Source organism: Dermochelys coriacea, chromosome 14, assembly GCF_009764565.3.
Source record: "Dermochelys coriacea isolate rDerCor1 chromosome 14, rDerCor1.pri.v4, whole genome shotgun sequence".
Lineage (NCBI taxonomy): Eukaryota > Metazoa > Chordata > Testudines > Dermochelyidae > Dermochelys > Dermochelys coriacea.
Genome location: NC_050081.1, coordinates 2493339 through 2516009, shown reverse-complemented (window position 1 = coordinate 2516009; position 22671 = coordinate 2493339). Strand labels below are relative to the sequence as shown.

At 40.6% G+C, this 22671-nt stretch overlaps 1 protein-coding gene across 7 annotated transcripts in view; it reads right to left on the bottom strand.

Annotated features, from left to right (window-relative positions):
• Positions 1-22671, bottom strand: part of RPTOR (regulatory associated protein of MTOR complex 1) — a 323167-nt gene that overhangs the window by 189983 nt on the left and 110513 nt on the right. For 6 of the 7 annotated variants that reach the window (XM_043496353.1, XM_038371215.2, XM_043496351.1 and 3 more), the window contains one exon: positions 9442-9588. The exons of the other annotated variant lie outside the window; for it this stretch is intronic. In XM_043496353.1, coding sequence (XP_043352288.1) covers positions 9442-9588 — 147 coding nt within the window. The remainder of the gene's footprint in view (positions 1-9441; positions 9589-22671) is intronic. 7 annotated transcript variants of the gene reach the window in all.

Genomic DNA, 22671 nt, shown 5'->3' with positions numbered 1-22671 from the left:
CAGGTTAGTCCCTGCCTTGTAGGCACCATTTCACCTGCCATGTTCCTATACTGGCATGAGGTCAACTCCTTCCAAAATAGCCCATTACACACACTACAACTGCACATGTTCTCCCTGGCTACTAACACTACTGTGTCCACTGATGCCAGGTATGACATTATCCCAGGAAACCATCAGCAGGAGATCTAGTTTCTAAAGATCAAGTTGGCTTCCATACCTGAAAGATGCCCAGGGAGAGGGGGGAAATGTAGCTTTCTGCAGGACTGATTATGACAAAAAGGAAGTGGATAAAGGCACAGTATCAATCATTAAAATTGGCATTTAAACCAAGGGCATGAATTTGTCAAGCTGCATAACACGCCAGGGCTTCAACGCCATTTTTAATGAAATGGACATTTTTTTTTACCTACAAGACACTATGTAATTTCTGTATTTATTTGGATATGATTAAAACTCGTTTTGCTTAGGAGCGTTATTTGTATCATCCTTCAGATGAGGTATGAAACCAAGGTCCTAATTGCCCATCCATGTGGAAGTTAAACAATCCCAAGACACTTTTGGAAGACAGTCAAGTACCTTAGTGTCCTAACAGCCCTGCTTTTCTAAATAAGCGTCTTTAATGTCCTGGATGGTGGGCAAGCCAGCAATGAGTACAGAATGGCTGTGCCTTTTGCTTGCACAGCCACTGCACTGCTCATTCAGTGCTTTGGAAACCATTTAAGATACTATAAAAAAGAAAGCGACTTTTGAAACGAACTCTAGCCTTTTACAAAAAGAAAAGGAGTACTTGTGGCACCTTAGAGACTAACAAATTTATTAGAGCATAAGCTTTCGTGAGCTACAGCTCACTTCATCGGAATGAGCTCACGAAAGCTTATGCTCTAATAAATTTGTTAGTCTCTAAGGTGCCACAAGTACTCCTTTTCTTTTTGCGAATACAGACTAACACGGCTGCTACTCTGAAATCTAGCCTTTTAGTTAATTAAGAGAGGAAGCTATATTGAAAATCCGAATAGAGTCCTCATCTCTTTTTCTCTCCCTAAAAATCACAGCTGAGCTAGCTTTAGCATTTTCAGAACATTCTGAACTGAAGTTACAGCCTTTCACCCTCATTTCCCCCAAGAACAGCATTTCTGTTCAGGAGGAACAATTTTTCTCAGTTGAAGTGTTTCCATTGAGATTTAAGAATATATATTCTGGCATTTCTTCTTTCCAGAATACCACTTCTTCGTTCTGTTTCTCTAGGTAGCTCTTCACTTATGTAAATCAGTGACTCCGTGCACCCTGACAATACTGTCTCTTCAGATCATCCCTTTCTCAGTTCAGTTGTCTAGGCCGTTACTGAATTTCTATGCAAAAATCATTTCCAGCAATTGGATTTTATGCTTTTTTATAATGTAGTGTTATTTTGGGGACACATCAAACAAGACAAGTCAATACAAGTAATGCTAGGCAGCATCTATTATGCAAATGTCTAAAGACACTTCTCACCCCACCTGCCACAAACCATACCTTATTTTTGTGCTCAGTCACTGAAGAGACAAGGCAAGTTTTAAACCTTAGAAGAGGGAATTGTTTCCATATTCAAGTAACAATGCAATGAAAACATGATACATTTACAAGTATATCTGCAAGTACATTGGGCTTCTTTTATATGTTTTGGGTGGCCTCAGGTAAAGTCTGATGACCACTAGGCCAGCTTTCATTGCTTCGGATCAGAGGGGACCACTGTGATCATCTAGTAGATGATCATATAGACCTTTCCCAAAATAAATCCTAGAACAGATCTTTTAGAAAAACATAGAGTCTTGATTTTAAAATTGTTATTGATGGAGACTCCACAATCACCATTGTTCCAATGGTTAATTACCCTCACTGTTATAAATGTATGCCATTATTTCCAATCTGAATTTGTCTAGCTTCAGAGTCCAGCCATTGGATTGTGTTATACCTTTCTCTACCGTACTGAAGAGCCCATTGTCAAATATCTCTTCCTTAGGTTGTACTTATAAACTATGATCAAGTCATCCTTGATCCTTCTCTTTATTAAGCTAAATAGTCTACAGTACTTGACTATTGAGTCTATCACTATAAGGCATGTCTTCTAATCCTTTAATCATCCTTGTGGCTCTCCTCTGAACCCTCTGCAATTTATCTGCATCCTTCTTGAAATGTGGGCACCAGAACCGGACACAGACTTCCAACAGCAGTAGCACCAGTGTCAAATACAGAGAGAGGTAAAATAATCTCTTTTCTCCTACTCAAGAGATTCCCCTGTTTATGCACCCCAGGACTGCATTAGCCCTTTTGGCAAGAGTGTCACATTGGGAGCTCATATTCAGCTGATTATCTACCATGACACCCACATCTTTTTCAGAGTTACTGCTACCCAGAATAGAGAGTGTGCCAGCTTGTATGGCCTACATTTTTTGTTCTTAGATGTACGCTTTTACATTTAGCTTTATTACTCACCCAAATTAAGGTCCTCTTTCTACAGCCAGTGCTGTGACTCTCTAATCAGTAAATCAGAAATGAAGAAATCATCTGCCAGAATTGTCTGTTTAATGCATATGCAAACCACAGTCACATTCTATGTAAAACACCTACCTTGCAACGCAAAAAAATAGTATTCTTCTGGGACTGTAATGAGACTATCATTTGTTTTGCCTGTTGAACTCCTATAGCAAACTTATCTAGAGTTTGCTTAACTTTGCAAGCAACACGAACATATTAAGGTAGTTGACACAATATGAATTCAGACTATTACCTCTTAGGATGATTCATACTGCCCAAGTCACCATAAACTAAAGTTTTTATGCTTTCAGATTATATGTACTCTATTTCCTGGCCTAAAATGCCCTGGAAAATTGTTTAATGGCCCAGTCAGACATCTACAGGCACTTAGCTCCCCTATTTTCTCTTCCAAAGGGAAATAGATGAGAACAGTGGATGGAAGGATGGAGGAAAAAATGGAGTGCAGCTAAAGTTGGACAGCTTTAATCTAGCCTCCATCTTCTTTCCTGATTATGTTCTCTTCAGCCACTCCCAATCTATCCCACACTTGCCATTTCTATCGAATGAACTTCCTTTAGTGAGTACTTTGTATTTTCACGTTGTTCATACTCACAAGGAAACAGGCCAATTATGGACTTATGCTAAGCCCTTTGGTGCAATGTAACTTTAGAGAGCATTACCACCAGAAATAAAACATTGCAGCTGCAAGAGGAAAGAGCTGGGCAAGTTAAGTTTTCACTCTCCTCCCTAGTTATGAATTAAGTGCCAGGAATACATACACAAATCCCTAACACACACATTTATAACAAAATGGAACTAATGAAGCAATCTCATAATGCTGCACATATTACAGGAACAAATCATTGATTATTTAAGGCCTCTGTGTGCGGGATCTCCCAGATTCTCCAACACAAACGTTACTAGCAACACAGATTTTCAGATTCACATTTTGGTAAAAGCTGCCCCATGCAAAATCTCTTCCAGAGTCAGTTAACTTGAATCAGAGGTAAAATGCTACAAATGTAAGTTTAAGGCAAACAGACAGTTCAAAGGTAGCATATTGAGTTACTATGAAGAGGGTTTATGTTAGTTTAAATTAAGTTTGAAACCATGGTGCCATTGCACTTGTCCATTGGTGCATCATTTTCAGTCTTATCAGCTTTCAGAGTAGCAGCCGTGTTAATCTGTATCCGCAAAAAGAAAAGGAGGACTTGTGGCACCTTAGAGACTAATAAATTTATTTGAGCATAAGCTTTCGTGAGCTATAGCTCACTTCATCAGATGCATTCAGTGGAAAATACAGTGGGGAGATTTATTTACACAGAGAACATGAAACAATGGGTGTTACCATACACACTGTAAGGAGAGTAATCAGGTAAGGTGAGCTATTACCAGCAGGAGAGCTGGGGCGGGGAGGGAGAACCTTTTGTAATGATAATCAAGGTGGGCCATTTCCAGCAGTTGACAAGAACATCTGAGGAACAGCGAGGGGAGGGGAATAAACATGGGGAAATAGTTTTACTTTGTGTAATAACCCATCCACTCCCAATCTTTATTCAAGTCTTGTCAGTATAATCCTAAAAATTGGGTCTCTTATGTAACACATCAGGGAGCCGCCAGAGGGAGTACACAGCATTGCTTTAGTATGGGTCAGACAGAAAGAATTATGTCAAGACAGGCTGTTGGTTTTGAAAAGAGGCTTAAAACTCAAATACAACCCTCTTAACGGGATGTTGGCTTGTAAGAGTTAATGCAGGATTTGAAACACTGGAGTGAAGCACTGCTTCACAGCAAGAGCCAGTGACACTTCTAACCCATGGTTTTTAACTAGCATAAAAAAAAAACAACAAGACAGAACTAAATGAATGCAAACACAATCTCTTCTAATATACTCTTCCATAGGCTTACAAGAAGAATTTCTATGGATCAAGACAAGTTAATTGAAGAGAAATATTTAACAAGTAAACATATACACGCAGATACAGAATTCTTATAGTCTCAGGCAAGTAACCTAAACCCTCATTCCTAAAACATCTCAGAATACTCCAATACCTAGCTTTATCTAATGTGCACTGCATAATAACCTCCTTTCCTTGCAGTTTTGCTCCTGCACTACCCGACATCTTCCACTATAAGAAAGCAGAGGTTGGAAAAGCACTAATTTTACCTTTTATTTAAATAGATGAAATTTATTAACTTATTATGTATTACTGTTTCACCCTATGAAGTGGGAACTGAAGGCACATAATATATGTATAGAAAATGTGTTTGGATTAATTGTATCTCCTTCAAGAATCCCTATATCCTCAACTGATGTGTTAGTTTTAATTTGTATCATCTTACATCTACCTCCTGAATAACTCAACCATTACCTCTACACCTTCTGCAGTAACAGCTTTGACAGGGACATCCTTCTGGCAGTGATATACCTGTATCATAAAAGGATGCGCTACACCAGCATCCTGCTAACCATTCTTATACTCATACCCATAAATCTTCACATAGATTTTCAAGAACGGGCCTAAAGTTAGACTCTGAAGTCCATTTTAGGCAACTAAATAGGTGGGCTAATTTTCATAAATGCTGAGCAGCCAGCAGCTCCCACGGCCTCAGCAAATTTGAAAATCAGATCTATCCATTTTTTAAAGTTTAGATTTAAAAAAAAAAAAAAGCCTAGGTATTTTTCCCATTGATTTTCTAAACATAATAACTCAATATTAAAAACTGCAAGCTAAGCTGACACAAATGAAAATATTAAAACATTCTGCGTGACAGGTCTGAATTTTCTGTGATCATTTAAACTATGCCTTGGCCTTTTCCTTTTCCTACACTGGATAATTCCCAGTACTTATGTTGAATAGTACAGAGAGAGCTGAAAGCACCGCTTATTATTAAGGTTGCTCAACATTTCCCATCGTAAGACTCTGTTTTCCATTGCTTATAACATTTTGCCAAAAACTTTAATTACTTGATCTGAAATTTTTACATGCCGGGTGTCCGCGCCACACTAATTTGTTTGTTTGTTTTTTAATTAAATTTCAGAGAACGGTTTGCCATTTCCAAGGAAGAGGCTAGGAGAAAAAAAAATTTGCCCATGCTAAAAAATTCTGACAACCTTTAGCTTGAAAAAAATCAAGCATCCCCATGCTATGAATTCGGGTGTTGTTCAGGGGATGGCCTTTTTTTTTTTTTTTGTCAGGAATGTGCTCCAGTGATACCTCCCACTCCCTGCCTCAGATGGCACTCAGGAAGCATTTAGGAGGAAGCTGCCTAGTTTGAATGCAGAGGGAGGGGACAAGAGCTGGAGTGGGGGGTGGGTAAACTGGAGCAAGGAGCTTAGGGGAGGGAGCCTGGAGCTCGAGACTGTTGTGAGAAGGAAAGAGACTGGGACTGAGAGCTGGGAATGGAAACAGGGGCATGGGGATTGGGAAACAGTAGGAGGATAGGGGAGACAGATCAGATGAGGAGCCAAAGGGGAAGGCCAGGGCCGGCTCTGGATAAAATAGTACGTGATCATGTAATTAAAGACTATTATAATGCATACGCATAAGAGGGCCAAATTAAGGTTGCACAGGCAACCTTAATTCTGGCATTTTCTAACTTTTGCGAGCTTGACTTTGGAATATGAATAATATTCCTTCAGCGAATTGTGTGTGTGTGTGTAATATTTAATTACAATATTGCTCAACAATCCCAGTCAATCAGTACTGGCGCCACAATATACTGGGTCCTACACAAACACACCAGGTGGCATGATCTCTGAGAATCAATCCTACAACAGGCTGTGTGTAGGCAGATCCCTGCAGCCATACAGAGCCCAACTGACTTCAGTGGGGCGCTGCAAAAGGACCCACCTACACACAGCTTATTGCACAACTGGAGTTTAATTTAGGACAAGAGGCAATTAATTTTGACAAACAAACAGGAGGGAAATGGGAGAGGGAACAGAAGAGCAGCAATAATAAACACATGTCTACACAGTCTAACAATGTGAATAAGTAGGAAGCTCTGGATCAATTAAAATTTTTTGGTAAACAAACAATGAAATTTTACTATAAATAAGTAAATAAATATCTGGAGTCCTCAGACAATCTCAAATATAAACAATGTTCAGCAAGAAGAATTTGCACTAAAAAAGAAATATAAAAGTAATGACTATATCCTGAAATAGAGGGTATTCCAGGAGCTCACATCTACATTAATGTTTCTTATAGGAGGATGTGTGATCTGATCATTTATTTATTTCAAATTTCTACTTTTTTAAGCACTATGTATACCATTTCCTCTGATCTGCTAGCTCAACACACCATCTGGTCATCCCTTAATCTCTGTTACCATCACAGACAAAAAAAGTATGTCAAATATTTCATGAGTCTATATTTAGTAGGTCAATTTTTTTTTTTTAAGACACAAACACAAATAGTTTTAACAGGCAACAAATTAATGCAGCTCACGTTTTCAGTCCTCAATGTATTGAATAATTTTTATTCAAAAGTGGAATCACAATATGTACTGAAATTAACCAATGTTTTGAGATATTAACTATGAACAGATTTTGTGTTTTTAATATCCGCTGTTTATGCAGTGGACCATCTGAACAATACCCAACAACATTAAACTTAGTGGAAAAACAAACTTTTAATTAAAAATAGCACCAAGATAAAAACTAAGCTAATTAAAAAACAATGTAAAATTACACCGTCACCAATTTGCCACCTGAAATAACCTTTATTTTAATTCTTACTTTTATCTGCTGCATACAGAATTAAAATTTAATATGTAAGAAACTGCAGGTATTATATTTTTCTAAATAGGATGTATGAAAGTCTTCTATTCTGAGTTCTTTGTATAAAATTAAAAAACAGTTCCTGTAGTAAACTAGTCCTCAGCAGTGCTCATCACACACCTAGAGTACCTAAGATACCAGAACAGAAAAGTTGGACTTGTAACCTGGGAAATAAAATGTTTAAATAACAAGTTAACTGAAAACTTTCTCCCGGTACTGTAAAGAGGAGTCATACTGAAGACACTTTTGTTGATTGGGTTTTCCAAGTTTTTGGCAGAAGGAAAAAAATCCTGAAAGCCAGACAAATTTTTTGCATTTTTGTTGGATAGCAGAGACTACACTTTCCAACTCTTTTTAGACTGTAAACTTTCAACAACTTGTGTATGACAACCAGATATGCTGGTTTGGAAGGATAGCCCTTGTATTTGAGCCCACTCTACTTATTCTGGAGTTTTGTCTCAGTTTCACTAGAGTCCCTAGGAACATGGTCACATGCACTTGCCCAGCCACCCACCTGTGCTGCCATGGCACTACAGAGTTGAAAGGTCCTGCAGAGCAGCAATCCCATCAACACCCAGCAGCAGTTTTGCATTGTCTCTCCCCTCAGTGCACATCTCACCTACACAGAACAGTAGCCACCCTCTGCCCAGAATATCTTCAGGTCACTCTAAGGCCTGATGGCAGCAAAGGAGAATGGAGAATTGGGAGAGAAATGCAGGGAAAGGGGAGGTAAGGAAAACCAAAGGAAAACTGGGGAAAGAAAAGAGCTGGAGTGAGGCACCTTTCTAAATTAGTTTATGCCTGTGCTCTGGGAGAAGGGAGAAGAAGAAAAAAGAAAAACAGAACACCCAGAAGGATAGAATCTATACACAGAAAAACAAAGAAACAATAAATATGGCAGGGTGAGTGATGACCGAAAGATAAACATGAGAGAAGTGAGGCTTACAGAATAAAAAAAAAAGCTATAGGATGAGAGGAACACAGGACAAAATGGCAACTTTTTCCATTTTTTGTTTTGAAAATATGTAAACATTCAACACACATCTCTGCCAATACAGATCTGGGCCTTTCAGTGTCACGTCCTTCCTTGGTGAGGAACCTACGAACAGCGGCGCACAGACTGGTAGCATTACTTATAAAAAGAGATGGGATTATGAGAAGACCTAACTGTCAAACTGTTACTAGACTGGCATGTTTCTTTCAGAGGAAAAGAGAGAATCTCTACTTGCCAGAAAGTCACTGCAAAATTCAACACATGGGTTCATTCTATTTAAAAAAATTAAAACCAAGCACACCCTCAATAAGCGTCATGGAATCATGTTTGTAATAACCAGCCAGTTGCCTGATTGACCAATATTCCCTGTTAAACCATATTGAAAGTTTTAAAAGTATTTGACTTAGTGTTATGTAAGTATAAGAAACGAATCTTTAACAGGCTACTTTTCAAATGGGCTAAAGCTTAGGGAGATTCTTAGGGAGATCCAGTTACACCTGTTTGCCTACAACATCCAGTTTCTGACACGATGCTGCACTAAGCATCTAGTGCACAAAGGGAAAGCACCTTCAAGTTACTTCCTCTTCACAATTCATATTTACTCCAATAAATTCTAATTAACACGATAATGAAAAGTGTCTGTTCATTAGAAACACAAGGTTACACTTTTGTATTCTGTCAAGCTAAAGTCATCAACAATAGGTCCATTTGTCTATCAGTTTTAAACCATTTAGTTTAACATTGATGCATTTGGCACAACAGCAACACACACTACTGAAATCCAAATTTGTATTGGTCTACTGCATCTAAAATGAATGGGTCTGCTTCACCTCAGCATTCATCTCAGCAGCAAAGATTATTAGGGCACAAACTGATTCTATTAATGTTATCACTTAATTAGTACTAGCAATAAAAATGATTCTGACTCTCACAGAATGGCATACAGAGCCAGAAAGATTGCACTTGAGTGACATGATTTTTTCCAAATTAATTTGCTTTTTAACTCATTTTTAAACATATTTATTGTCTCATAACGAGCTCAAACCTGTCTCCACTGAAGTCAATGGGGAGCAGGATAAGATCCCGAATGCCCAGCAGAGAGAGAAATGAAGCCGCAGGAAGCTTTGGCAATTCACTAAGGTCTCACCTCCAACTCTTGCTCCCTCTGTAGTGCAAATTGCTTGAATGACTTGACAATAAGGCCAGCATTGGAGCAATCATAGACGAAAATGGAGGGACTGCCCATCCAAGTCTGCAGGTCATATATGGATAGCGGAATATACTGAGTATAGTTCTGTAAGAGGAAACAAAATAAAAAGTGGACATTATATACATGTACAGAATGACAGCTGATGGTAGAGCCTTTGTCTCTGATACACTGAAATATGCATTCCATGAATTCTACTTTTGAAATCACAGAATGAAAGTCGGCATGTGTTCAGGGCCAATTGCTGATTCTACATGACAACCCCACTCAAAAATGTAATACACAAACAGATTCTGTCATATTACTTGCCTGCTAAATTGAGCTTGAATGTTTACAAATTCTAAAATCTGCTTCAAGATTCCTTTGAAACATGTTAGCAGGTGTAACCTGACATTCAACAGTGTATGTTCATTTCAGGCCCCTGCAATACTGATGCAGGACACAGAAAGTAAGAAGTCATAAAAAGCTTCAACTTCAGAAATAGGTTGCTTTTTAATTAAATTTAAGGTCAAATACACTTAGCACTGGAAACTTTATGGACATAATTTAAAATGGCTGCTTACAGCAAAGCTGTCCATCAGCAGACATCTCTAGAGTTGGTTTAATGAGACCCTTTCACTGTTTTATTGCAGCCTTTAAACAACAACTGTGCATCTTTCAAAATTAATTGATAAAGTTAAATCCTACAAAGCCTGCCTAACTACATGAAGCTCCCATAAACTCAGCTTCTCAGACTAAAAGAAAAGGAGTACTTGTGGCACCTTAGAGACTAACAAATTTATTAGAGCATAAGCTTTTGTGAGCTACAGCTCACTTCATCGGATGCATTCGATGAAGTGAGCTGTAGCTCACGAAAGCTTATGCTCTAATAAATTTGTTAGTCTCTAAGGTGCCACAAGTACTCCTTTTCTTTTTGCGAATACAGACTAACACGGCTGCTACTCTGAAACTCTCAGACTAGATGATCATAATAGTCCCTCTGACCTTAATATCTATGAATCTATGAATTGATAAGTGCTGCATTTTCCATTAGAAATTGAAGGTGTGAGGGTCTTATTTCTTCTGAGCTACAAGAGGGTTTTTAAAAAGGGCCTTAAAATAGGACACTTATTGCAACCTTAGCTATGGATTGGCTATAGTCCCTCTTTATATAAACCACAGAGCTGCAGAACTTAGACTGTAACCCTAATCCTTCACCTCCAAAAACACTTGAGCTACAGAAATCTCTCCTAGCATCACCTAAGCATCACATAGCTTTATGTTCTTTCTAAACTGCAGCCAGAGTGCAACAAGCTCACACCACTCATACAGTGTCCAATTCTGGTCCCCCTAAAATCAACTGCAAAAACTAACACATTTCCACTATCTGTATTTTCCACTGAATGCATCTGATGAAGTGAGCTGTAGCTCACGAAGGTTATGCTCAAATAAATTTTAGTCTCTAAGGTGCCACAAGTACTCCTTTTCTTTTTTTAAAAACTACCACTGACATCGTTAGGATGACAATCGGGCCTATAACTCCCATTTAAATCCAGTGAGATTTAAATTACCCACCACAAAAACAGTTAACTTATCTAATGCTCAAATTCTTAAGAACATTTACCTATGTGTAAAGTCTGAAGTGATAAGCCATTTAAAGGGAAGAACAAGTAGTATGTGAAAATGCAGGATATCATTAAGTCAAAACCCTTTAGAAGAATACTCTTCTTCAAGAGATGCTCTAGTTTATCTTCAGAACATGGAAAATTTCAAGCAAAACTAGTTTTATGCAAATATATCCAGAAAATAATTTACACTGCAAATAATTTTCATGCGACCATAAATGGCAGCATATGGTCAGTACATCCTTCCCCAAGCAGTGGCAGGACATGGAGCTGCATAAAACCTGGCAGCTCTGAGGCTAAGGCAGATGCTGTTGGGGGATAGGTAGTTGTCCATGGATGCTGTACTAGATGAGGGGGTGATTGAGTGTTTGGGGTTGCTGATGTGCCAGTTGTTGTCTAGGGGGTTCCTGGGTACTGATGTAGAAGTACTGGATGCAGTTGAGTTTGGGTGGGTGGTGTAATAGGTGGGTTGTTGCTGTCTGGAGACTGATAGTTGGAGTCTATCTGGAGGGCAACCGTTTGCGGTCCAGCTAGGGAGCTGGTTGAGAACAGGCTGGTTAAGGTCTCTGAGGACTTGGCGCCTCTGGGGTTGGGATGTGGGACCTGCCAGCTAGGCCATCTGTTGCTGCATCTCCTTTCCCTCTTGGATTCTACACATGACATTTTGGTTGAGCTGTGGGCAGGTGTGACAGATCTGTGATGTGAGAGACACCTGGCAGCCCTGGGTCCGAGGGATGATCAGGGGAAGCTGGGCCAGCTTCCCCCTCCCCACTCAAGTGCTCCCAGGCACTCCCAGTAAAGTAATACTTTAGAACAGGGTTCTCAAAACTTCACTGCACTGCGACCCCCTTCTGACAACAAAAATTACTACATGACCCCAGCAGAGGGGACTGAAGCCTGAGTCTGCCTGAGCCCTGCTGCCCTGGCGGGAGGGGAGGGCAAAGCCCAAGGGCTTCAGCCCTGGGTGGGGGGCCTGTAACCTGAGTCCTGCCACCCAGGCCAAAGCCAAAGCCAAAGCCTGAGCCATGTCACCCAGGGCTTGAAGCCCTTGGGCTTCAGCTTTAGCCCCAGAACCCAGCAAGTCTAACACCAGCCTTGGTGACCCCATTAAAACAGAGTCACAACCCACTTTGGGGTCCCGACCCACAGTTTGAGGACTGCTGCTTTAGAAGATTGATGTTTAGTTATTCAGCAAATTGCTAACATTTTCATGAGAAATGGAAGCAAAAAAAAGGGAATGACAATTTTCAAAAGTTTCTCTCAGCAAAACTTGACCAGAATTTAATGGGACAAAGAAATGGCAGTTTTCAAACTCAGAGGGCTTTCCCCTTGCTGTAGCAATGTTGGTGCTAGATCTTTTCAGAGGTCAGAAGAGTGTTTTACAATAGAAAATGTTACACAACTTAAATATAGATGATGCTTCCAGCTCCCCTTGTAATAAAACTTTCACTACTCAAGGCAATTATGATTACTGACCTCCAGTTTCTAACAAATCTTTCGGCATACTAAATTAACATCACTGAATGGCATGTGGGTCTTCTTAGTTTAGCAACTTTAGAGGAGATTATATATCAATTGAACAATGATAAATACTAAACGTTTAAGAAACCATCCAGTTTCTTGGAGATCTTAACACCAAGTCAATAAGAGCCACATTGAATATGATGAAGTTTGTTTTTATTATTTCGCAAGTTCTATATGGTTAGCATATTACTGAAGAGCTTAATCATGTAATTCAGGCTTCTGCTAGTGCTTGCATTTCATGCATCTATTTGCAAAAATAATAAAAACCACGAATCCAGAAATAAACTGGAGCTCTAAAGAAATAATTATTCCTTCCAATGTGTGGTGCCATTTCTCTTCCCACTTCGTATCAAAGACAAGACAGCGTTTGAAGATTATGTATGCGTCAATTCCCGGAAAGCTAGAATGTTTCTTCAGCAGGTTCCTATGTTCCTTTTCCGCCCTAGGATTTCACAACCTAATGGAATCTTTCAGGAAAATTCAGGAAAAGAGCCTTGTGGGGATCATCCTGTGGGAACCCAACCCCAGTTATTTCCATATGTATAATCATCTCATCAGCCGCCTCACTTGGGGAATGGTTTGTTTGTCAAGCTGCAGAGAAAAATTAAAGCACTGCAAGCGTTCAAAGGCTTGCCCAGAGTAACGCCGCATTTTATTACGCTGCGGTGAACCATTTGATGCTGTTCCTGAAGAGAAAGGAGGAAAGATTATCCCAACTGTAACTGTTTTCTGCCCCATACAGGTTTCACTGTAAAACTATCTCCCTCTACAAATTACAGAGCTGAATGCTTTTCTGAAATGTGAGCAATCCTAGTAAAAGTGAGGGTAGAGTAGGCACCTTCCTAGGTTCTACCCTGAATTCCCTACTGCAACATAGGACAGACAGAGGGGGCACATCATGATTGTCGTCTTTTTCCTACTGAACACATAAAAGACCAGGTTTTCATTCTAAATAAACAAACAGAGATGGGTTTCAGATTATTTATTTATTACGATCCTCTTTATCTGTCAGGCTAGATTAAACATCAAAAAACTAGGCTTGCTTCACAAGGCTGCCCTGAAAGATTAAGCTAACCACAGAGGAACTTATACCACAGCAAGCAAAACATGACAAGAGTTATGAAAAATTTAACTCACAGAAAATGTGTGTGCAGGGGAAGGCAGGTTTGTTTTTTAAACACTAAGTTAACTATTAGCTTTTTCAGTGTCTTATCCAAATTGTGCCATATTCTCGGTTTGACGTCAATTCCCCGTGGAATTTGAACTCTGTTTAACTAAACAAAGCCACCGAGATTTGGCTTTGTAGCTGAAGTGAACCAGGCTGAAATAATACTTCCTGAAGGCTTTATCCTTTTTAATCTACATATCAGAATATATAATGCTTAGTCTCTCATAAATATGGCATTGCCATACAATGATGGATTCTTAGAGTCACACGGACCCATTGCAAATTCTGTCGTCTCCTGCTGAAGGATAAGTAGATAATTTGCAGATTTCCTGGCAGGGAGTTGCAATACTAGAGTTAGAGAAAGGGCAGAACTAGAATAGTGTTATCCAGTGTATCCTAGGGACACACTCAACAGTATTCAGAGTAGCAGCCGTGTTAGTCTGTATTCGCAAAAAGAAAAGGAGTACTTGTGGCACCTTAGAGACTAACAAATTTATTAGAGCATAAGCTTTCGTGAGCTACAGCTCACTTCATCGGATGCATCCGATGAAGTGAGCTGTAGCTCACGAAAGCTTATGCTCTAATAAATGTGTTAGTCTCTAAGGTGCCACAAGTACTCCTTTTCTTTTTACTCAACAGTATGTCAATCCAATTGCCAGTGACTGTACCAACGAACTGGATTTCAATAAACTACGTAAGAGGACCATTGGGAGATCTTATTTTTCAGGATCAGATTGGGTAATTTAGCACATAAAATTGGTATTTTCCTTACAACTTAACAGCTTCAATCTACCCAGAGCATCAGATGTTTGGGAACAGAGGACAAGGGTTACTTTCAAAATACTTGTTTTTGAATAATTTATACGCTTACATTTTGGGGGAGGAGCTTTGCATCTAATCTGTACTTAGTGTGATGTTTTTGGAAATCTGTCTTTACAATTTATGAATGCTGATTAATATTGCAAAGTTGTCATTATGAAACTGGTGTATTTTTGAATACCTCTGTGTGTATGTGAATTCTACCTTTGCTGGCATGAGCTGTATCAAGTCCTCCTAGACCAGATACAATGTAGGGTAGTTAGAACTCAGTGAAACACCTTGAACAATGGGTGAGCTTCAGCCTAGGAAAACCATTTCTCACCTACCCTTCTGCAGGGGAGAGTGGAAGAGTGAAAAATTCCCAAAAACTGGAAAAAAGAAGCCAGGTAACCAAACAAGGGGAAGGGAAAGGCAGGGAAGGGGAAGAAGACAGACACACACAAGAAAAGTTCAGCCAGAAGGAAGGAAGGGCACAGACTGGACATGATCAGAAGAAGCAATCTCACCTAAGGAGAAGGCCCCATGTTTCAAATCACAAGCAGTGCATTGGAACAGAAGGACTCTAGATGGGATGAAAGAACCCTGATCCCAGCCCAATGAATGCCCTGTACTAGATGACGAAATCGAGGCCGAGAAATGTGTTCAGGGTTTATTATTTTTGGACAGATCTGTGTATTTCTTGTGTAATTAATAGGGCTGTCAAGCAATTTAAAAAATTAATTACGATTAATCACACTGGTAAATATTAATAGAATACCATTTATTTAAATATTTTTGGATGTTTTCTACATTTTCAAATATATTGATGTCAATTACAACACAGAATACAAAGTATAGTGCTCACTTTATATGTTTATTTTTGATTACAAGTATTTGCACTGTTAAAAAAAAAGTATTTTTCAATTCACCCAATACAAGTACTATAGTGCAATTGCTTTATCATGAAAGTTGAATTTACAAATGTAGAATTGTGTACAAAAAACTGCATTCAAAATTAAACAATGTAAAATTTTTGAGTCTGCAAGTCCACTCAGTCCTACTTCTTGTTCAGCCAGTTGCTCAGACGAACAAGTTTGTTTACATTTGCAGGAGATAGTGCTGCCCACTTCTTGTTTACAATATCACCTGAAAGTGAGAGCAGGCGTTCACACAGCACTGTTGTAGCCGGCATGAGAAGATATTTACGTACCAGATGCACTAAAGATTCATATGTCCCTTCATGTTTCAACCACCATTCCAGGGGACATGGGTCCATGCTGAAGATGGGTTCGGCTCGATAACAATCCAAAGCAGTACGGACCGATGCATGTTCATTTTCATTATCTGAGTCAGATGTCACCAGCAGAAGATTGTTTTTCTTTTTTGGTGGTCTGGGTTCTGTAGTTTCCACAACAGAGTGTTGCTCTTTTAAGACTTCTGTTTAGCATATCTGGCACATAAATACCTTGCAATGCTGGCTACAAAAATGCCAAGCAAATGCCTGTTCTCACTTTCTGGTGACATTGTAAATAAGAAGAGGGCAGCATTATCTTCTGTAAATGTAAACAAACTTCAGAGTAGCAGCCGTGTTAGTCTGTATTCGCAAAAAGAAAAGGCGTACTTGTGGCACCTTAGAGACTAACAAATTTATTAGAGCATAAGCTTTCGTGAGCTACAGCTCACTTCACATCCGATGAAGTGAGCTGTAGCTCACAAAAGCTTATGCTCTAATAAATTTGTTAGTCTCTAAGGTGCCACAAGTACGTCTTTTCTTTTTGTAAACAAACTTGTTTGTCTCTTAGTGATTGGCTGAAAAAGAAGTAGGACTGAGTGGACTTGTAGGGTCTGAACTTTTACATTGTTTTGTTTTTGAGTGCAATTATGTAACGAAAAAAAACCCTACATTTGTAAGTTGCATTTTCATGACAAAGATTGTACTACAGTACTTGTATGAGGTGAATTGAAAATATACTATTTTTTTATCATTTTTACAGTGCAAATATTTATAATCAAAAATATACATTTTGATTTCAGTTACAACACAGAATACAATATATATGAAAATACAGAAAAACATCCAGAATTTTTTATAAAAGTTTCAATTGGTATTATATTGTTTACAGTGCGATTAAAACTGTGATTAATTTCTTTAATCGCTATTAATTTTTTTGAGTTAATCGTGTGAGTTAACTGCGATTAATCGACAGCCCTAGTAATTAAGTGAAAAGAAATAATATGTTAAACTTCTGTGCATTACATGCCACATGTACCGTGGCCCCTGGAAGATGGAAACCAGAAGGTTCACACCTTTGGGTGGAGTTCTGGGAGAAGATGTGTTTAAGAGACAGGGGGTGTCTGAGGAGTGTCAGCCCTGGTTCCAGTGAATACACTGCATGGTTTAAGCTCTCAGGATGGGATGCTACATAAAGGATCTGCCCCCTGAGAGTGTGCCTAGGCATCCCAAGACATGCTTCACTTCTATCAAAATGAAGTCTGCAAGGAAATGGGGTATTTCAGCAACAAATTTAAGGTCCAGGAAGCACCAATTCATTATTTGGCATCTCACCAGAATCTACCCAGTGATAAACAATAAAAAGACCAAAGAAACCTGTGAGGTTAGAAGGGGAGATAGAGTACAGTTAAAGTCTGAAAGTACGTACTGACAGAACAAAGAAGTGGTGTATTTTATCAGATTATTGTCCATCTCCTTCCCCACTGGTAGTTTTCTAACTCTGTCAGGTACCCCCAATTTTTCCCTCATTTTATATCCTCCTCTTCCCTCCTGCAGCTTAAGGCCTTAACCTCCCTATTCTCCTTGACAAGAGAGAAAGGCCACTGCTTCTCTAACAAGCTTCCTGGAAAGGGCCTCTAGCTAGGAATATAAAGGCATTCCACCAAACATCTCGCAGGTTGTAACACCCTCCACTTTTCAGGTTCCCAGGCTCTACAGCAAGAATCCAGGAGTCAAACTCTGATCTCCCATATGGCAATGCAGAGTATTAGCCCATAACAGTATGTCTACAGTGCAGTGTAAGTGCAAGACCACAAGCACAGACTGGTGGATCAAATCATCATGCAGACCTGGGATGACCAACCATGGGGTCCAGAACATTCGCATGAAGAAAGCTACATATCTGGAGCTTTGTGAGCAGCTTGCTCTGACCCTCCAGCGTAAAGACACGTGCATGAGGCCACCCTGGCTAGTCCAGAAGCAGGTGGCTATAGCTGTCAGGAACCTCAGGTTGCTTGCTATAAGTCCGTTGCACCAGTTTGGTGTTGGGAAGTTGACTGTGGGTAAAATGGTGGCGGAGGTTTCTGAGGCAATCAGGTATGTGGTTTACCCCAGAGTGGCAGGCATAAAAGATATTCCTGAAGTAATTGCTGGCTTTGAGAGAATGCGGTTTCCAAACTGTGGTGGGGCCACTAATGGGACTCGTGCCCATCGTCTGCCTTTCTCAGGAAACATGAGTACACATACTGCAAAAGCATTTTGCATTCCGCCGAAAGTCCATCTAACACAGCTGGAAGTAGATGCACCTGGGCAACATAGTCAGGGATATTTTGCACTCCCACCATATGGACTTGAATGGCCCAATGGAAAAAAGGGAATAGTACTTTATGACTATGCTTGTGGGAACAGGTTGCGAGGGAGGGCTCATTGACAGAGGGGTTTCAGTGCCTGAGGAGGAATAGTTATTCATAATATGGATTGATGTAAGGAAGTGATTGAAGTAGGAATTGCTATAGATAACTTATTGAGGGACAGTCTTTGCACACTAATTCTTAAAAAGAAAAGGAGTACTTGTGGCACCTTAGAGACTAACAAATTTATTTGAGCATAAGCTTTCGTGAGCTACAACTCACTTCATGAGCTACAGCTCACTTCATCCGATGAAGTGAGCTCTAGTTCACGAAAGCTTATGCTCAAATAAATTTGTTAGTCTCTAAGGTGCCACAACTACTCCTTTTCTTTTTGCGAATACAGACTAACACGGCTGCTACTCTGAAACTAAATTCTTAATTATCCCTGATCACGCGTTTATCTTTATTACTTTGAAAACACATTGTATGATGTGAAGCAATGATAGCAATAAACATTCCCGATGAAATATAAAGCTTTATTTATAAGCATGTATTAGAAAAGTACAATATTCATCCATTCCCAGGCAGGCCAGCCCCAATTACCACACCAAAACAACAGTAACTACAGAATCTTACAGGGGAAAAAAAATTAAAAACGAAGTGCATATAAACAGTACAACAATGAAACCACGTGGAAGACAAGAAGAAAGTCTTTACCATGGTATGTCCCCTGGCAACCCATTTCTCCTTTTCCTTCTTTCCTCATTTGTCGTGCACTTGGCACTGTAGGAAGTGGGGTGGAGGCATCCACAAGGGAGAGGGTCAATATGGAGGACTGCATGGGGCAAGGTTGCCCTGTCCAGCCACTCATGGGACCTGACTGCATGTGCCATTCAGCCTTGGGAGTCTTCCAAGCTGCTTCTGGACTGCAGCATAGGGTAGCTAGCATGCAGGCACTCAGGTTGTCATGTTGTTGATGCAGCAGGAGCCACTACTCTTGCAGTCATTAGTGGCATGAGTCGCTCAAACAGTTGTTTCTGCTGAGCTCGGTCTTCCTCCATCGGCTGCCATTCCTGTCCCTGGAACTACAAAACAAGTGCCTGCTCCTGCACTGAAACCCTGTCCTCAAGCTGTGCAGCCATACTGAGTCTTTCCTCTGCCACTTGCCATGCCTTTCCTCTAGACACAAATACCTCTGTCTTTGATTCAGGATCTGTTTGTTGGCCCTCTCCAGAACTTCAACCACAGGTTTATCATGGAAACAGTTCCTCTTGGAATAGTCCATGAAAGTTTGTTGGCGCAGGCTTCTGCTGCAATGTGGGCTAGCTATGGAGATGCTGCAGTCAGTAGAAGTGGAGGGGCCTGGAACAGGACAAGACACAGAGGGTTATTGTCTCAAATAGCTCAGTGCAGGAGCATAGAAAAAGTCCTCAGGGAATTTCAAAGACATAAAATGATACTTTCACAAACTGAACATCAATATATTGTGAGAGGGATGCTTCAGACCACAGAAGCTCCTGGACACAGCCTAATTAATTGCCACAAAAGAGGTCCAGACACAATTGTTAGTTAAAAACGCAAAGCTGTTTTTATTTTAGAAAACTGCAGAACTACTTGGTTTTTTTTGCGGGGGAGGCATCAGTGGCTATGCGACAAAAGCTTTTTCTATCAGTGCAGTCCTTCCATATTTTGGAGGACATAATAGCTTTTGTGGTGCCTGATTGGCAAAGGGAGACGTTATTTCAAGCTGCCAGTGCAAAACCTGAAGTTTATAGTAACTGAACTGTACTCCGATGACGGGGACAGGTGTTCCTGGAAATATGTCCCTCTCTGAAACATGACTACCTATCTGGAGTTCCTGCTTCAGAAAAAGTTTGCAGCTATTAGCACCCAGGATTGGATCAGAATTCATGAGAAAAATCAACAGGATGCTGCATTAGCTTCCACGTGGCTAATCCTGTCATGGCTGCATGCAAACACAAAGGACTCCACAGCCTTCCTCGCCATCAGCACAATTCTGGACAAAGTTTCCAACCCCAGCCATATTGGGCACAAATGATTTTGTCATCTGTGGACTGCACTGACTACCTGTAACTGAAATGGACCAGATTTGTAAGACTGAGCACATTTCCACTTGCCCCACACCCACACTGTTTCCAGATGGCCTGACAGACCGGTGAGTGGTTACAGAGAGGCATACTTACAGGCATGGCAATGGAAGGTTATAACCTTTAAGAAACAGGAAGGGCCCTAGCAAAAATCTGTGCCTTTCCAGTAACAATACACATTAAAGATGTTCTTTGCAGTTTGCATTTCCCAATTGTCACTTTGAACTCCACATGGTAGGGAAACAGAGGAAAGGGGACACCAAGGCACTGACGTACAATGCGCATTAGCTTATACACGTTGCTAGCAAGGGCTTCTCATAACCTTCGCTTTGGTTCATAAAGTAGAAATCCTGCCCATTACTGTATAAACAAACATTGAAATGGAGCCAGAAACTTACCAGGCTCAGGGGTGGCTTCAATCAGCTCCAGAGTGGGCAGTTTCTCAGGGGAACATCAAATGGCTCCTTCAAGCGTAGGCCCAGAACATGCTGCTGCTGCTCCAAAGCTGCTTTGGGACCGGTTCCAGCAGCAGAGTGAGTCCACTGTCCTCCCTTGGTGCCTGCTGCTGGCTCCCATCAGTCACCATGCTGGATTCTGAGGCCAGCAGACGACCAGCTGACCAGGTCATCATCACCACCATTGGCTCCATGCTGGGCACAATGCCCAGCAGCTGGTCAAACTCCTCATAAAACTGGCATGTCATCTTCTCCCTGCACTGGCCTCCGGTCTGGTAAATGTGAAAAGCTGCCAGCTTCTTCACTGTTTGCGTATGCATAGTCATTCCTAGTACTCTAACTAAAGTCCACAGTTTTGCTGGCGTGGCACCAGAGATTTACCAATATCTGGCTGTGCTCCCACGACCATGAAGCAGCATGCTTTGCAAAAGGCACCTGCTGTTCAGTCTCCACTGCAAACACAGAAGGCTCTCTGAGGTGCATTTGCAGCTGAATGGTCAGAAGACAATGGAAGGGTTAACGTTGACTCACTGAGCTGCTGCTGTACACCATGGGGAGTTGCTCCTGTTTTCACTAGAAAGGACAAAGGAAGTTGGCCCATGGGATTGTGAGATACTTTTGGTGGACTTCCAGAACCCAAGTCGGGAGGAAGGGGGGGCTGTACCTACACTACAAACCAATAGGGCTTGAGCCCTTGGTCACAGCTTGACTGGGGCTCGGATCATCCAGCCCCGTAAGGTCCTAGGACCAAGGTTGAGTCTGAGAGATTTGTGTATAGACAGGAAGAGATTTTGGGGTCAAATCTTAGTCTGACCCCAGGCTTACATTGCAGTATAGATATACCCTAAGTCAGTGGTTCTCAACCAGGGGTTAACAGAGGTCTTACAGGGGGTACATCAACTCATCTAGATATTTGTCTAGTTTTACAACAGGCTACATAAAAAGCATCATCAAAGTCAGTAGAAACAAAAATTTCATACGACTTGTCTAAATGACTGCTCTAAATACTATGTGCTGAAATGTAAGTACAATATTTATATTCCAATTGATTTATTTTATAATTATATGGTAAAAATGAGAAAGTCAGCGATTTGTCAGTAACAGTGTGCTGTGACACTTTTGTAGTTTTAGGTCTGATTTTGTAAGCAAGTAGTTTTTAAGTGAGGTAAAACTTGGCATATGCAAGACAAATCAGACTCCTGAAAGGGGTACAGTAGCCTGGAAAGGTTGGGAGCCACTGCTCAAAGTAGCTGTTCTGGCCCTTCCTTTATAATTGCAGTTCTTTAATAGTTTAAAAATATAAGTAGGCTCAGTGGCAGTGATGAGTACTGGCATGCTGGAGACCTGGCCTTGGGGACAGAAATAATATATTCTTCACACAACTGACAAGTTTTGTGCCGCTCCATGTGTGACATTTTATGCAAGTTTACAAATGTGCAAATCATCACATTATGTAATGTGAATATTTTCAAATAACTTGTATACGCCCATAAATTTCAACTTAAGGTCAATACACCCTGCCGTAAGCAGCAGCAGAGATAGGACACAAGTTTGATAACTGTGGCAGGTGGGTGGGTGGCGGAAGAGTATCAGGGGAATAGGTGGGTGATGCCAATTGGGGACATGGCAAGGTGTGTTTGTAGGGGCATTTGGGAGGCTGGGGGTAGCCAAGAAAAGCAAGTTCAGGCAAGGTTCAGTTGCTGGGGGAAAACCTGGGATAAAATTCTGGGGATAGCTAGGTTTGTGTGGGTATCAGAGGAAGATGGGGTGCCAGGGTTAGGATTTTGTGGGAGCTTGGGGAGGGGTTGGTAGGTATATACGAGTGTCTGGGAGGTCTGGGGCTGGCTGACTGCTGAGAGAAAAGCCAGGGACCAGTACTGAATCCCTCTCACCTGTCCTCGTCACTTGCTGCTGCCATCATTTGCCTGCTG